Source organism: Odontomachus brunneus, unplaced genomic scaffold (assembly GCF_010583005.1).
Source record: "Odontomachus brunneus isolate Ranch 3 - 2012 unplaced genomic scaffold, Obru_v1 Obru_scaffold_058, whole genome shotgun sequence".
Taxonomy (NCBI): Eukaryota; Metazoa; Arthropoda; class Insecta; order Hymenoptera; family Formicidae; genus Odontomachus; species Odontomachus brunneus.
In genome coordinates this window covers 1,109,163-1,124,621 of record NW_022639508.1, presented here as the reverse complement: position 1 = coordinate 1,124,621, position 15,459 = coordinate 1,109,163, and the positions used below count along the sequence as shown (strand labels likewise).

The 15,459-nt window shown below is 43.4% G+C and overlaps 1 protein-coding gene across 1 annotated transcript in view; it reads left to right on the top strand.

The window, feature by feature from the left end:
• The first annotated feature begins 4,950 nt into the window (after positions 1 to 4,950).
• The window catches only part of LOC116845868, a 19,663-nt gene continuing 9,154 nt past the window's right edge, over positions 4,951 to 15,459 (top strand). The window contains exon 1 of the mRNA XM_032819054.1: positions 4,951 to 5,477. Coding sequence (XP_032674945.1) covers positions 5,412 to 5,477 — 66 coding nt within the window. The 5' untranslated portion in view covers positions 4,951 to 5,411. The remainder of the gene's footprint in view (positions 5,478 to 15,459) is intronic.

The following is a 15,459-nucleotide window of genomic DNA, read 5'->3' as shown; positions in this document are numbered from 1 at the left end:
AATCCTAAAATTTACACCAACTTCTTTTGATTCTATTTAACTTACCAGCTTTGTAAGGAAATTCTCTTTAGAACCTGCAAGTGGCATTTAGTGTGCTTCCTGTTATTTAGAAACACTATGTAGAGTTCAGTTTCTATCTATATTATAAACGTACATTGATCCTTCATAATATACAGATGTTGGAAAGGCTAGGATTCGAAAGTAGGGGTAAAATTGCGACTCGGGTTCTCGGGGAGCGATATTTCCGCCGTAGAAAATGGAATTTTATGTTCTCGCGGTTCGTTACGTGCACGCGAGTTAATTACACACGGTTGGATTTAGTGGTAGCCTCAGGCGAGAAAGTTAATCGAGCATCTAATAAGAACAGGAAGTTTAATCTGCTTTCTGTTCGGCGTCCCTCCCCCGGCATCTCGCCTCCGCAGAGGATCCGCAGGTAAGCGAATTGTACACGCTGTGTGACACTGAGTGAATGCGTTACTAAAACTTGGACGTGCATAGAAATTGCTTTCTTGTTCATTTCTCCGCGATCTCTCATTTGAGTCGTATCTTTTTCGCGAGAGTAGATCGACCGAATTAACAAACCTTTTACGACGGATGGTTTTCCAGAAGAAAAGCCCACGTTCTCTGCATGCAACGTAATAACCAGAGCGCATTAATTTCAGCCTCGTAACACGTGGGCCCGCGCATTTGTTTTCCGAGCGCGGGCGGAAGTAACGCTAACGAGATGAGAAAACGAGCAATTAACTTCGTCACTTCGGACGAGGAGGAAACGCGCAGATGATCGACGCGCGTTATCACGTGTAAGACATATGTTCGCTGGCCGCGCCTGCCCGGAGCGAATAGCGTTTAGTAAGTTATTACTACTACCGTGAGTTTTTACCGTCGCGCTGCCTGTCGCGCGATGCATCAGATTGGGTGAAGGAAATTTTGAGACGCCTTTCCGAAGACGGCGCCAGATTTTGCACTGTCCTCCGAGAATTTTCTCCAATAACACAGGCCTGCAAAACTGGAGGTATTGACAGTTGATTGGGATCTGACAATGTTTTCTTACATAATTTTTGCGTTGAATCCGAATCCATTTGCAGAATTGCTCTATCACGTCAGGATTTCGAGATATCCTAACCTAAAACTAGCAAAAGAGTCGTTTTTAATCATATTTTAAATTAAATTAAAAATTGAGAAATTTTTTTTTCAAATCCGTCAACGGTATCATTTATTACTATACGGCAAAATCCATTCTGAACCATCTCAAAGCGATTTTTTCTTCCGGAAATATACCAATTTAAAGTTCGATAAATTGTTCCTCGTAAGAGCCTACTCTCTAAGGCAAGGTGGATGACTACTCGGCCAGTGAAGGTGAAGGGACCGTATAGTAGTAAATGATACCGTTGATGGATCTGACAAAAAAATTTTCTCAATTTTTAATTTAATTTAAAATATGATTAAAAACAGCTTTTTGGCAACTTTAGGTTAGGATATTTCGAAATTCTGACGTGATAGAGCAACTCTGCGGCCGCATTCGGATTCAGCGCAAAAAATTACGTAAGAAAACATTGTCAGATCCCAATCAACAAAACCATGCAGGTATAATTAATGTCTCTCTGAACCGCTGAAAGACACGAGAATTAACCGGATTTTCGCGACGCAAAAACGTTCCCCCCGCATCGGAAATTTTTCTTCTCCGTCTGCATCGTGAACGAAAACACGATCCGGGAAAAGTCGAGTCTCAAAAGCTCAAGACCTCGCAACTCGAGCGATGCTCGCAATTGATCATACGACGGTTACGTCAGCTTGCGCGCTATAAATGTTCTACATGGGGTCGCGTTTTGTCCGGCAATTTAGCCTCGTCGACTTTAGCCGGGACATCGCCCCGCCGGCATAAATCAGTCTGTTCCGTTTCTTCTGCCGTTCGTATGATCCCTCTGTTTTCTTACGCAATCGTGCATATGCCGGCTAGACGCGGAAAAACTACCGGCAGGAAGCCACGTGAGACCCATGTGAAGAGTGAGCTCGATGGCCGAGCTTCCTGGTTTCCGTCGTCTCTTCTGGACGTTAATCCAGCCGGAATAATCTCACTCTTCTCGAGTATCGTTCGAGTTGAAATTACACAACGGGGAAATCTCCACTCGAAATAATTGTGATCTTGCATAAAGGAGAACAAGAAACGGGTGAACACATCTCTTGTAATTAAAACTACTTCACTTTACGACGGTGGATGCGCCTGGTGATTTTCAATCACCCCGTTCAACAAAACCCACCATCGGTAAGATAAAATGGAAATCGGCTCACTCACAAGAACCTATTTCATTAAACGGAAGATATTCAATTCCCCCGCGGCCCGACGATAGTCCCATTCATTTTTTTCCCACACACACGGGACTTGAAATCCAAGACGTGAATGCATTTAAGCTTCGCCGAGCTTATCGCGCGCGCGATAACTTTGCGCTCACCGAAGGAGCGTTCTTTGTAACGTCGGTCTCGTGGAGCGTCGGTCTCATGGTGCTTTATGAGCGGTAATTAAGCGCCTAGTAATGACTGGCGGACGTTGCCCCGCTGCCTCGTCGTAATCTCCGATCGGCGCCGATTTCAATAAACAGTAGCCGCCGGTAAATCTAGCTTTATAATAAAATAAATCCTCGCGCGTGACAACCGAGCGTCTCGGTTCACGATCCTCGGATAAGGACGGCCGATGTATAGGGTGGCCTTTTTCTATTCCCCGAGAAATGAAGTCGAACCTCTTGTCAACGAGAGAAAGAGTCGAGCGTCAGAAAGTTAATCGCGAGCGAGTGAGTCGCGTGTTCGACTCGTCTATGACGGAAATTTCAAATTACAAGCGAGTAAAATCCCTTGTGGAATTTCGTACGAAGGAGAACGATAATAGCGGGAACACCTTGTATATAAGGAAGAATGGGAGAAGAGACGAGATAGCTGAGAAGGAGAGAAGAGAGGAGAGAGAGAGAGGAGAGAGATTTATCGCCAGACTGTAGAATATACTATGCTGTTGTAATTACCGAACTTTGCTTTTGTTTGGTCGATAGTTTATTCACCATTCCTATTTTGCCCGGCGATGGGCTCGCGTTTGCAAATTTATTAGCGCAATTTGGCTCTCCTCCGCGACGTTAACAAAAAAAAAAAAAAAGAGAGAGAGATGGGACAAATCGAAATTAACACGAGAGATTAAACAAATTTCAACGAACTTTCAATGGGCCTGCGCGCAAAAAGCCGCCGGGATATTCGCGCGATAAATAATCAAACGCTCGGCGAACTCACCCCTCGGCTCAGTTCGCGGTAATTAAATACCAGAATACGCGTGGCACGCCCTTGTCCTAACGTATCCGGGGTAATGTAGGGAGTCGAGTCGTCGATATTGCACCGGCGCAATAAATGGTCCCGACCGTGAATATGAATATTAATTCCACCCTCCGAATTTGTCGGCCATTTGTCAGCAGCTGTCTACGTCGCTAATGGACGTGCAGATTTTCCGGCAGCTGCGTAAAAAATCCGGAGAACAAGCACGGGGCATTTTGGTGTCTCTCGTGGTCTCCTCCGAGGCATCCTCTCTGTGCCTTTTCGTCTTCTCTCGACCTGTAAGAGTTCTTACACGTGTCAGTGGCAGGAATGAAGAGGTAAAAAGTATCGGAAGTGTCCTCTCCTTTACCCGAATTCCTCTTTTTCCCCCCCAGATTCACCGTCAGCCGTTCGATACCTTCGTCTTCAAGCCGGGACCCCACGCGATATCAGCGTCTTCTCCCACGCGGTAGATTTATGATCGAAGAAACGTAGAACCTCCTCTCCGTCCTTTCCACGGTTCTGATCCCTCCCGGGCCCACCGCCGGGCACGCTGTCCACGGTAGGCATCCCCCTATTACATAAACGAGCCGCATGTTCTCGTACATAGACAGGACATTTCGGCTATCTCCCTGCGGTCGCTCGACACAGGCGTAGATAAACGCGTAGATATAATCGGCCACGCTGACAGAAGTCTCCGTTTCCCCTCTCGCGAGGGGAGAGCAGCTACCTGCCCCGCGGGATGCCTCCTCAGGATAGATCGGGGACGATCGCGGCACGACGATCGAGGGCTGGCTCGAATCATCGGAGAATTAGGGAGCATGATTCGAGCATTCCACGACGTCGCGATCCTCGCCGGGGAATGGACCGCCAGTCGATCGCCACGGCCGATCCGACATCTTTTCCAAGGTCGGTAAGCACCGGAAGCTGCTGCTAGCCCAAATTGAAATTTTGATCCTGCTCTTTCGACCTCAATATCTTATCTAACGTCTACTTTGATATCCTGAAGCCTATCAACCTGTTTTAATTTTATTTGATCTACAGCTTTGCCGAGAGATCTTCTTTAGAACTTACAAATAGCACTTTGTGCGTCTTCAGAGGCCCTAAATAAGACTTCAATTTCTATGTGTATTAAACATATACTAATCCTTCAACTATAAATATATATAGATTAGAAAGTCCAGGTCGAAAAGTAGGACTAAAATCTCGACTCGTAAAGTGTCCGTTTAGAGTTCGTTCTATACACCGCGATAAGATGCAACTAAAATGCCTTGCGAGGCAACATATTTTACAGAAGACAGCTGGCATCCGGAAAGAAAAGATAAAGTAATACCAAGGTATCGTAAGTCCTTCCCTTGCTCTTCTTCCTCTGAATCGAAATTTTAATTCTAGCCCGCCAAATTTCGTCGAATTTGAAGGATTAAGGGAAAATCTCATTTGTTTTTAATGTGTTTTAAACTTCGTGGCCGACAACCATTACGTCTTGCCTTCCATCTTGGAGTCAGCTGCAGCTAGAAAGAGTATGAGTCGATCGGAAACGTAACTTTGAGATTTATGATCACAACCGATCATCGAATGCAACGAATGACATTTCCGATAGAGACCGCAACTGTCCTTGCAATTAAATAATTTGACAATTGCAATTAACAATTAATAATCTGACCACCTCGTAGCTTTGGAATATTCTGAGAGCAATTATGGCGGTGACTTTTCGGTCACCAAATATGCTCAACATTGATCGGCGAGTGACAACAGGTCGCGATTGTTAGAAGATGATTTGGTCTTTGTTTACCGAAGCCAATTGTTTTGGTATCCCCACACATGTCGTATGTGCTCGTACTTGGCTGTAACCGCATCATTACGCCTTGAGCCAACAAGCAGCGTAAATATACCGCGACGCGGAGCGTGTATCGATAAATCATTTACATTTTACGTCGCATCGCGTAACCACTGACTCTCTCGAATGTATCGTAGATTTTGGAAATACTTAATCGGACTCTCGTCGGCATCGCATTAATTTACACGATCCTCGAACTCTGCGACGGAATAATATCGACGCCAGTGTCAGTGCAAGTGTCAGTGTCAGTGTCAGTGTCCGTAATCATGGAGCAGTCAGGAACAGGATGCAGAACCAGGAAAGAGGATGCAGGACACAGGATGCCGGGACGTCGACAGCGGTAGATTTCGAGGTATGTCAAATCATTCATTACACAGAATATTCATTGTAACACACTGACTGCTGCGTTAATTTCCATTAACTGTTATTTCAAAGTTTGAATAAAATTTAAATAACCGCAAATGCAATTTATAACGCATACTTCTGTTAGCTCGTTTTATCGGCTCGTTATTGGTCGTATATTTAATTGATTATACTCAATTAATTACGCTTTATACGTGAATTAATTAATGAAACGTGGCGATATTACAGCAATGGTCACCGGAGACCTTTGTGGCAGTTAACGTGTTAATGGACATTCAACGAACTCGTCGAGAATAAGGAAACATCCGAGTCAAGATTTAATATCTAATGCCGAAATTCATTTGTAAATAATCACAACTTCGTAAATTTTTATTACTATTTCTTAACTGTTATTGATTCCATACGATAGAAAAAGTCTATCCAAACGACCGAATAACGATTCGTGAATACCAATTAACCAATCACAATTCGTGAATGAATAATTAATTGAATTAGAAATTGATGTGAATATCTCTCTCTCAGAAATCGTAAATAATTTGCAACTACGAATACCGGCCTAAGTCTCACATGTACTAAGACTTGTTTTCTTTAATAATGCTCGTTGATACACAAGATTGAATCCAACGGCTTCTGTTTACTTCCATCTAGCTTTGTTATTGTACCGGATCAACTTTCTTATTGGTGTTTACTGCTTTTTTTTACTTTATCACTTCCTTTTTGTTACACATATTGAGTATTCAAGTTTTATCGAAATCCTCAACACCAATGAGAAAAAAGAAGAAATAAGAAAGAAATTAAGAAGTAAAATGTTGTTGTTTCATTTCCTCACTATTCCCCTTACTCACGCGAATATTATTTAACATCTGCTTAATATAACATATAAAACATTAAATATAAAATATTTGCTTTTTTAAATATAAAATTTACACATATATTTTACCTACAATTAATAAAAAAATATGCAATTAAATAAACTACATAATTGGTATATTTTGCTTATTGAGATTGGAAATAAAAATTAAGTATGAGCAGGTAATCGAATATTCAATAATTCTAAAAGATAAAAGAAAACCTTTCGTCAAACATCAACTATGAAGAATGACAGTAAGTAACTATCTGCAACATTAAGGTAAGTCAATAACTTGTTTTTCAGTTGAGATTCTCCATTGGTCCTTCAAATTTGATATAATTTGCAGGGTTGTTGTGAATTAAAATTGACTCGGACTGTTTCCTTCGGTTTGTAACTCTAAAGAGATTAGAGTGAATCAATATTTGTGAGAGTAATATTTTTAATTTTACTATTAGAGGCTTGCACAAATTCGTCACACTATATTGCATTTTATTAGCTCAAAAAATAAGACAATTATCTGAAGATTGACAGAAAGAGATATTTACTTTCATTACATTTTGTTCATAGTACACATACACTTGTACCGTTCCGTTATTATTAATTATATTAACCCTTAAGCACTGACAGAAGTCTGATAGATTCCCAATGTAATAAAAAAAACCTATTGCTATTTCACTTCCGCTTAAGCGTGTACACATCGCGTCCGTCTATCTTTTCTTTGGCCTATAAGATACGAATTGACGACAAGGAAAGACGTTCGCACACTTTCTCAAGTAATTATCAAACTTCGAAATATTTTTGTAGGTCTGTGTCAGTGCTTAAGGGTAAAATATGACTAGAAAATCTCAACGAACTCTCTTGTGCAAGCGCCTATTATTTATCGATGCGCGAAGCAAGGACGTGTTCGTTTGACTCAGAAAAATTGTCCTTCCTTTTTCTCTTGTCATGCGCCAAAGAGCCGACAAGCAGCACGCGCGCGCATTCTTCGTGGAATGTCTTCATTAAAATAGTCGGGCTCATCATTTATGCAGAGCAAAAACGCAACGAGACGGACAACGAACGGCTCCGACATCCATGAGATTCGCATGTCCGCTCGCACGTTATTCGCTTTCTGCTTTCTATCGTAACACTTTCGCCTCATTCCGAATGCAATAAAGCATATTGGATAAATTCCGCGCTCTTTTTTTAATAGCTTATTTCGCATCAAAGATTTAAACCAATCGCTTTCTCCCTCGCAACTTTGCATCCATTATTGAAACTCGAATCGAGATCTCAGCTTGTTACAGATTTATGCGTCACATCAAACCAACAAACTTTAGAAAATCGAATCAATCGCGACATCGATTAATTCATATGTTAGTTCCCTGTTATTACTTCGCGACGGTAAAAGCACATTTGGGTTTAAACGCACACGGGTCTTTATTCGGCTGAACGAAAAAAACGATCCGGAGCAGCGAGGTGATTTATTTTCACGCGATTGTGTGTCCGCGAAACGCATCGGCATAACAATAGTTACGCGGGTGCATCGACAAGCGCACGTGGGTCCTCTACGAGGACCCTACTGGGCCAACTCGTTTTCCGGTCACGTCTCATTTGACGTATTCAGCGTGTCGTTAGGGTTCGCTGGCCATTGAAACGCTCTCGCGAGAACGGCAGGTGCATCGTGATTCGCGAGAAATCACGCGAAATCAACCGCGTTATTAGAAGCGAGGCTCCGAGTGCTTTGAGCAGATTGAACAATTCTTCGAAAACTAACTTAAACTATCGGCGTTGCCGGAGCTTGCTCATATCTAGATATCTAAACATAAATTATCACGAAGTGTCAAGCGGATGAAATCAGAAGGAAAGAGTGAGATATCCAGATTTCCTGTATTTTGTACAAGAGAGTAACTATGTAAAATTTGATTCAGATCGGGGCAAAGGATTTAGGACTTAATAGAAAACATATAGGCAGATATTCTATTTCATATATAAAATATAATATATATAAAATATATGATATGAATCATAGATAAAATATAACAATCACGGCGGCGCGATTTGCGAATTGATCGAAAAGACCGAAAGAGTGAAACGCGAGACGCGTATAAAGTTATGATCAGCCATCAAAGCTCGATCGGATATCGTAACACGACGGCGTGCAGTCGACAAAGGCCGAAGAGATCTCTAGGAATGCAGGCGGGCATTTTTCGGCGGTGTCACCTCAGCCAGAACGAGAGAGAAAGAAGGAGAGAGAACCCTTTTTCCTACCCTCTGCCTGGGTCCTCATGCGCCCCCTCAGGCGCTCACACGCTCATTTTATCTCCCTCGTTTCAGCTCCGTTCTCGGTTCTTCTTCGTGGACCGACTCGTCTAGGTCCCTCGTTATCTACCTGTAGTACGGGCCCAGGGGGGCCCCGGACAGGGCCCTACCGACCCACAGGCATCTCGTGTTCCCACGGGCGCGGGCCCTCTGACGTACGATGTCCCAAATGCGCGGCTACAACGCGTCCTCCTCCTCCTCTTCCTCCTCGATATCGTCGATTTTTTCTCTTCTCTCTTTCTTTCTTTCTCTCTCTCTCTCTTTTCTCTCTTTCTCGATCCTCTCACGCATTTCACCGGTTCCGCTCACCTCCTCACGAGCCCCCTTTCTCTATCTCTTCCGCATCTTCTTATTTGAGGACTCGCGGGGAAACCAGTAGCCCGAGGTCGTCGTCGGCGGAGGTCTTTGAACGACTTCCGGATCTCCTGAGAGACTTCGTCCGCGTCGTGCGGACTCTTTACGATTCTCTCCACAAAAAGAATCCACATGACGTAAACCACATGACGCATGAGCATCGCCAGGTCAATCGTACGTAGGTTCGACGTTGACAAATGCGTCGGAAGTACGCGTACGTCATCGTAGTAGATGCGAGAGTGAGTTTCCATTGGCCAGCTGTCTGTGATATGCATACAATGTCGCGGCCGCCGTATGTCCGTCCAACCCTTCGCGAAATTTCGAGCGAGTCTTCGCGTTGACGTTGATTTGCACGCCTCGATAGACCGATAACCGGCGAAACGCTCCCAAGGACGAAATCTTTCTTCGTGCTCGCCTTCACGAAGTACTTGCCGCGGATGAAGCGACGAAGAACGATCCGGGAAGCGATCTGGTGATCTCGATTCGAGTCGCGAAACCAGACACGGAGATTCTCTATCGAACTTAATCGGTAACCGATCTCATGCAAATACGCGGCGACACCTCGAGGATTCCGGAGAAAAAGGAAGAAGAGGCGGATAGGTGCTCAAGTCCTTTCCTCGGGACGAAGCTCTCGTGATCGGCTACTCGAGATAAAATCTTAGCTTGTACCGCGCGCGAGCACCGCGATCTCAATACACGATCGCGTTTATCTCTTCGCGCCGCTCGCAATTAATTACGTTCTTTTGTTTCGCGTTAATCGATATCACGCGTCGGCGCATTCATGAATTATTATATTGGACTTGATCAATTACCAGTAAGAAATTGGCCAAGAACCGCACAGATTGGCAGTTGTGATTAATTAATTATTGTGATTAATTAATTATTTATTAACAGGATAATAGTGTTGACAAAATATCCGCGTGGCTCTTGTTGGCCAATTTCTGATTGTTCAGCTGATAATCCTTACATAATATACAAATTCTTGTTATTTAATAAATTATTATATCGCGGCATTTGGACATCCGACAAAAGGATCGACCTATATTTAATTAAATATGAATAAGATGTGTCATGTTAAAGCTCCTGATTCCACTTAGAATTCCTCAAGTTAGAATTAGGATACTGTCCGCCATTTATAGGGAGAAGGTGAGCGAGTGAGTGAGGGAGAAGCTGCAGCGTGCTCCATCATTTCAGTCTGGAAGTTTTTCTTTCGCTTTTTCTAGAGTTTCTCTCTCACTCTCACTCATTCTTAAAAATGGTGGGCAAGATGCGGACCAATTAGGAATCACCGTGCTTTGTCTTAACTTTAACTAGAAAAATTCTAGTTCTACTGCTACGGTAGCCTGGGTTGATAACGTCAGAAGCGAGAAAACGCACGGCAAAAATTCTCGCATGCTATTTTCAGATAAAAAAATATTTGTAAAAAATATTTGTATGAAAGAAAGAAGTAGCCGTAAAATTAACGTGACATACAATCTTTCTTTTTATTTTCTTTTTTATCTTTCCTCATATTAATTTTCAGACTATTCATTGAGTGTCTACGGAAAAGGATAGTTTTCGGGACAATTTGCAAATATGCGATCTCAAATATTCTTTCATACAAATATTTTTATATTTAAAGATGGCACGCAAGAATTTTAGCCATTTTGCGTTTTCCCACTTCTGACGTCATTGTCACAATTCAGAGTTCCGCAGCAGTCGGGGCTTTAAATTTTTCATAGTGATTCAATGCTGCTAATGTGTCTCACATTCTCTTAGCTGCCTCATAACAGTTGTCGTTCTCACGCGCACATAATTGCCGCTGTAATGCATAAGGGAATATTTCACGAGATCATAACCGGGGCCTGGACGGGACATAAGCATCTTGGTGGTGTGGAGAGCCTCACGGAACCAACCACCGAGCGAGATGGGGGGAAGGGGGCGGTGGCGAGTCTCGTTTGAACGTTCGTCGCTCGCGAAATACCGGACCGCACGATGGTGCCCCACGAGACGGCCGTGTTGCACGTCGCCGGTACGTACGTATCTGAAATACTCTTCGTCCTGGCATAGCGGGAGTAGGAAATCGTCGTTAGGCCCGGCGGAATTCAACGAGTGACACCACAAGTCACCGGAATCTGAACGTTGCATAGCGTGGGTACCGCGCGAGCCGCGAGCCTCTTTCCTCTTTGGAAGGATTCTGATGGACCCGGTGGACCCTCCGCACGACGCACGGATTCTTAGATCCGCGGATCCTCGGAAATCGATGTGTCTCGTCGTCTAGGATACGGGAATGCCGCTTTGACAATCCGATTCTATCACACTGATATGATATCTGATTGCAAGTGTTCGGTTGATACAAAAAATTTGTTACTTTTTCTATTAAATTTTCTATTAAATAGAAATTTCGATGCCAGAAGAAAAAGAGAGGATACTCGTCTCTAACAGAAAGAAAAAATAGGAAATCCTGCGTTTAAGGAAAATATCGAATCGACGTTGTTTACTTTATTCGTAACAATTATTAATTCTTCGAAATTGGATACTTGTGTTTTCTACTTTATTTCACAGATACGACGAATCTTCTGCATCAGTCGAGTATTTCGAATTCACGTCTAGTAGAGGTACTTGTATGGTATTCGTGCGCAAATGATAAATCTTAAAATTCCTGCGCGCATGTTAATGTTAAGAGGACTAAATTTGTCAAGGTTTGATATCCAAAAAAATATAATCTCATCCTTAGCGACATATATAGCCTCAAGAAGATTCTTCTAAAGAGAAGAAAAAAGAAAATATTCTAAGTACAATATTCTTAAAGTTAGAGAAATTTCGTTCTTTACCGACAGTACAAATCTTATTTACTTCAGATAAATATATTCCTCTTGATTCAAAAAGAAAAAGAGGCATACTCTTTTAGTAAAAGTTTCCTCTTAGAATATAGGATTATAAGAAATAACACCTTGCAACTATAAATCTTTTTTCTTTGAGGTGTTGGAATATTTTCCTTTTGGTTTTAAAAAAATCCTCTTGAGATCAATATATAAGGATTCCGCTAACGGTGAGATTATATTTCTTTGGGATAGGAGATCCTTTCCCATATATTTGACTAGTATCTTTTGATCCGTGAACACTCGAACACTCTGGTTGCCACGAATTTTTTAATCCCTCAGTCGTGATAACGCCTCGGACTTTTTCGACCTTCTTACGTGTTCGCATTCCTGCGCTCTCCCGAGTTCACGACCTCGTCTACCTGCTGAGAGAAAGAGAGAGAGAGGGAGAGAAAGAAAGAGAGGGAATTTCTCGGACAAATCCTTCCTCTTATTTTTATCCCGCAATGAACTTCCGAGCGACGAACGAACGAAGCGGCGGGTGGAGGCGCGCCGCGCTTTTCGATTGTCGATTTAACCCCCCGCTCCATCTCGAAACCGCCAGTTCCCCGCACACCACCGCACACCCCGGACGTACCCTTCCTACTACCCCATCAATTATTATCGTCCTTCTCGTCCTCGTAGGACCGACGTCGACGCGGCGTAGGCGCCCTACGATTGGGCGCCGGGACGCCCGGCGTCGCCATGGCGACCGACCCTCTTCGACGAGGGCGCGCGAGGGTGGGAGGGCGAATAACTCGCGAAAACACGTAAATTAAACGCACTATGGGGGTTGATGGGGCGGAATGGGGCCGAGTGGGTGTCTCAGACTGTGAAACATAGCCGTCATAAGCGGATATTAAAGCGTCCTTCCTCGGGGGCAGGGCCCTGCCGCAGTCCTGAATCGGCTCGTAAACGCCAAATAAAAATTGTCATCCCCTTGCCGAGGAACCGTCGCCCTCGCTTCTCGCCCTTCGCAGTAATGAGATGAACCTCCAGGTGAATATTCTTCGGGATTCTTGCACCTTTTCCCGGGAAAAAGAAACTTGTAAATTCGCGAATCCTTATCCCTGGAGATCTTGGTGAAACTGAAAGAATAGCAAAAATATATAAAAAGGAATAGAGAGATGTCGCGTGGAGACGCGTTGTCGACGCACAGGTGTGCGCGTATATATTCGCACGCATAGATTACCGTCACTCGTCTTGGCGACGACGTGCACGCTCGGTCGACAATACGACAAACGCGCAAACGTCGAGCAGCTGACCGTAGTCGGTGGAGCAGGGGCCGAGCGACTAATATCGTCACGGTTTCCACGCGACGGACGACACGTGGACGTGGACTGCTGGCGGACTGCGCGCTCCGTCTCCACTTTCAAATTCCTCGATCCGCGCGGCACCGTTGCAGAATGCGTTTTCCATAAATTAACTTCTTAGCCGCTCCGTCATTCGTCACACGGGAACAGCAGCAGCAGCAGTGGCACCGCGGGACCATCGGTATTCGATTTCGCGACACTATAACGTGAGACGTGTTATCGTGTAAGTGTCGCGAATCTGTACATGTATAAAATAGAATGTCTATCTGTGTATGTTCTCTACATACACTCCTAAACTCAGTGACCGATCTGGACTAAATTTTTATAATTGGTCTCAAGGACTCTGCGGAAAATATAGGCTGCATGAGAGAAATCTGGACATTCCATCCTCTGATTTCATCTCCTTGACACTCTGCGATAAATTTAAGTAACGCCAGGTGGAGTTAGTTTAAAATAAAATAATGTCAAACGAGGACTTTCCGTGCACTCTCCCGAGCTCGATGTCCTCGTAGTCTAGAATCGGCTCTCATTAGGAGCGCGTCTCATTATGGGAAATCGAAGCAACATCCTACGCGTGAGCGCGCGCCAAGTTGAACGCGAACGTGATTTACGTGGACATAAAAACGGCCGGCGGAACGTATTCGAAATAACCGCGGAATGTCCATGTATCCCGGCGGAACGTTAAACGTTTACGCGGCAGACGTTTAACTCGCGTTGACCACATGGTTCGCCTTCGCGTTGTCAACGGCGACTTCGGCGTGGTTCCCGCTGCCGGGTCGTTGTCGCTTCTCTTCGCCACCTCGAGGAACACGCGCGATATTTTTGCAACGTCGAGTCGCCGAGTTCATGTCAGAATTGTCTCGTGAGTGCGAATAGAGCTCACGCTTCGTGTCAAGATTCACACTCGATCCTCCGTGTCGTGAGATCTAGCTGCGATAGCTTGCGAGTTGATGTTTTGCGTGTGTAAACTCATTGTTACTATCTGTATTCTCAAGAGAGCTCCAATCCTTGTTTTAGAGATAGCTAAATTATTAAATCAGAGCTGTGAAACTGCTAACTACTAATATTGTGAAACTATTTGAAAAAGTTTCCAACCGGAATTGTTCCGTTTTTAAATACATAATAGAATTCTAGAGAATAACTGGATCATTTCGTTCCGAATATTTTTTCTTTTATATATACCTGCTTAAATGTTTACTAATCCTTTAATTCTACGCTTTTAAACTGGACAAGGAACTTCACTGATGGGTATTAATTTATTTTCTTATAAGATTTTCTTCGTGAAGAGTTTGGTCGGATTAATATGAACAAATATGAACAAACCAGAAATTCCAGTTGATTTATTAGAATCCTGTTCAATTTAACAAGATTTCTGGTTAAGGTAAACAGAATTCTGATAAGTTAGAAACTGGAATTTTCTATTTCGTTCATATTTCACCAGAAATTTCGTTAACCCAACCATATATTTTTCTGTGTTTGTAAAATGATCGGCAAATTGATAATCAAAATTAATCAATCATTATATATATTTAATCACAAATAATTTAATCAACTGATGAAATTAATCATTACTTAGTATATAACCAATTACATTAAAGTTTGATTAATAATTAATTTCATCAATACATAAAGTGACGACTATTTCATGAAATTTGTTTTAAGGAAACTGAACAAACTACTGTGCTTAGCAAAGACAATCTAACGATTGGGTCCCAACGCAAGTTTTAAAAGAGAGCCATTATAGTGGCTTTTCGTCTTAAATGACAATTTAGTGGAAAATCAAAAGTTAAAAAGTAATTTTTACATTCATAAACATTCAGTATAACAATTCAGCTGTCTTGATAATCGCTTTGGTTCCTAGATATCCTAGATTCGCGTTTTTCCAACGAGCCGTCAATCGCGCTCGGAGCTGAGAATTCGACCGGCATTCCGTGAGGCTTGTTGGCTATCGCGAAAACACCGGCCGTCTTTGAGATCCTCGCCGGCGAGGGTTTTTACCCTCGTGGAATCCACGAAACGCTTTTACGTACACGCGCTGGTCCCATTGAAATGCAACTCGCGTCGTTCGATCTGGTCCATCAGCCCTCCGTTTCTCCTCCCCCGCTCGCTCATCGAAAGATCGCCCTTCGATAAACCACTAATCCGCTCTCGCGATTGCCCTCCCTCGGCTGCCGCCTTCTCCACCGTCTTGCGATCAATTCTTGCCGTTTTTCTCCGTCGGCTGGTAAGAGGCGACGTACCGACACGGCAATAATGATCTCTAGAGAGAGAGAGAGAGAATAGAAAAGGGATCGTCCTCGAGGCACGAAAGGG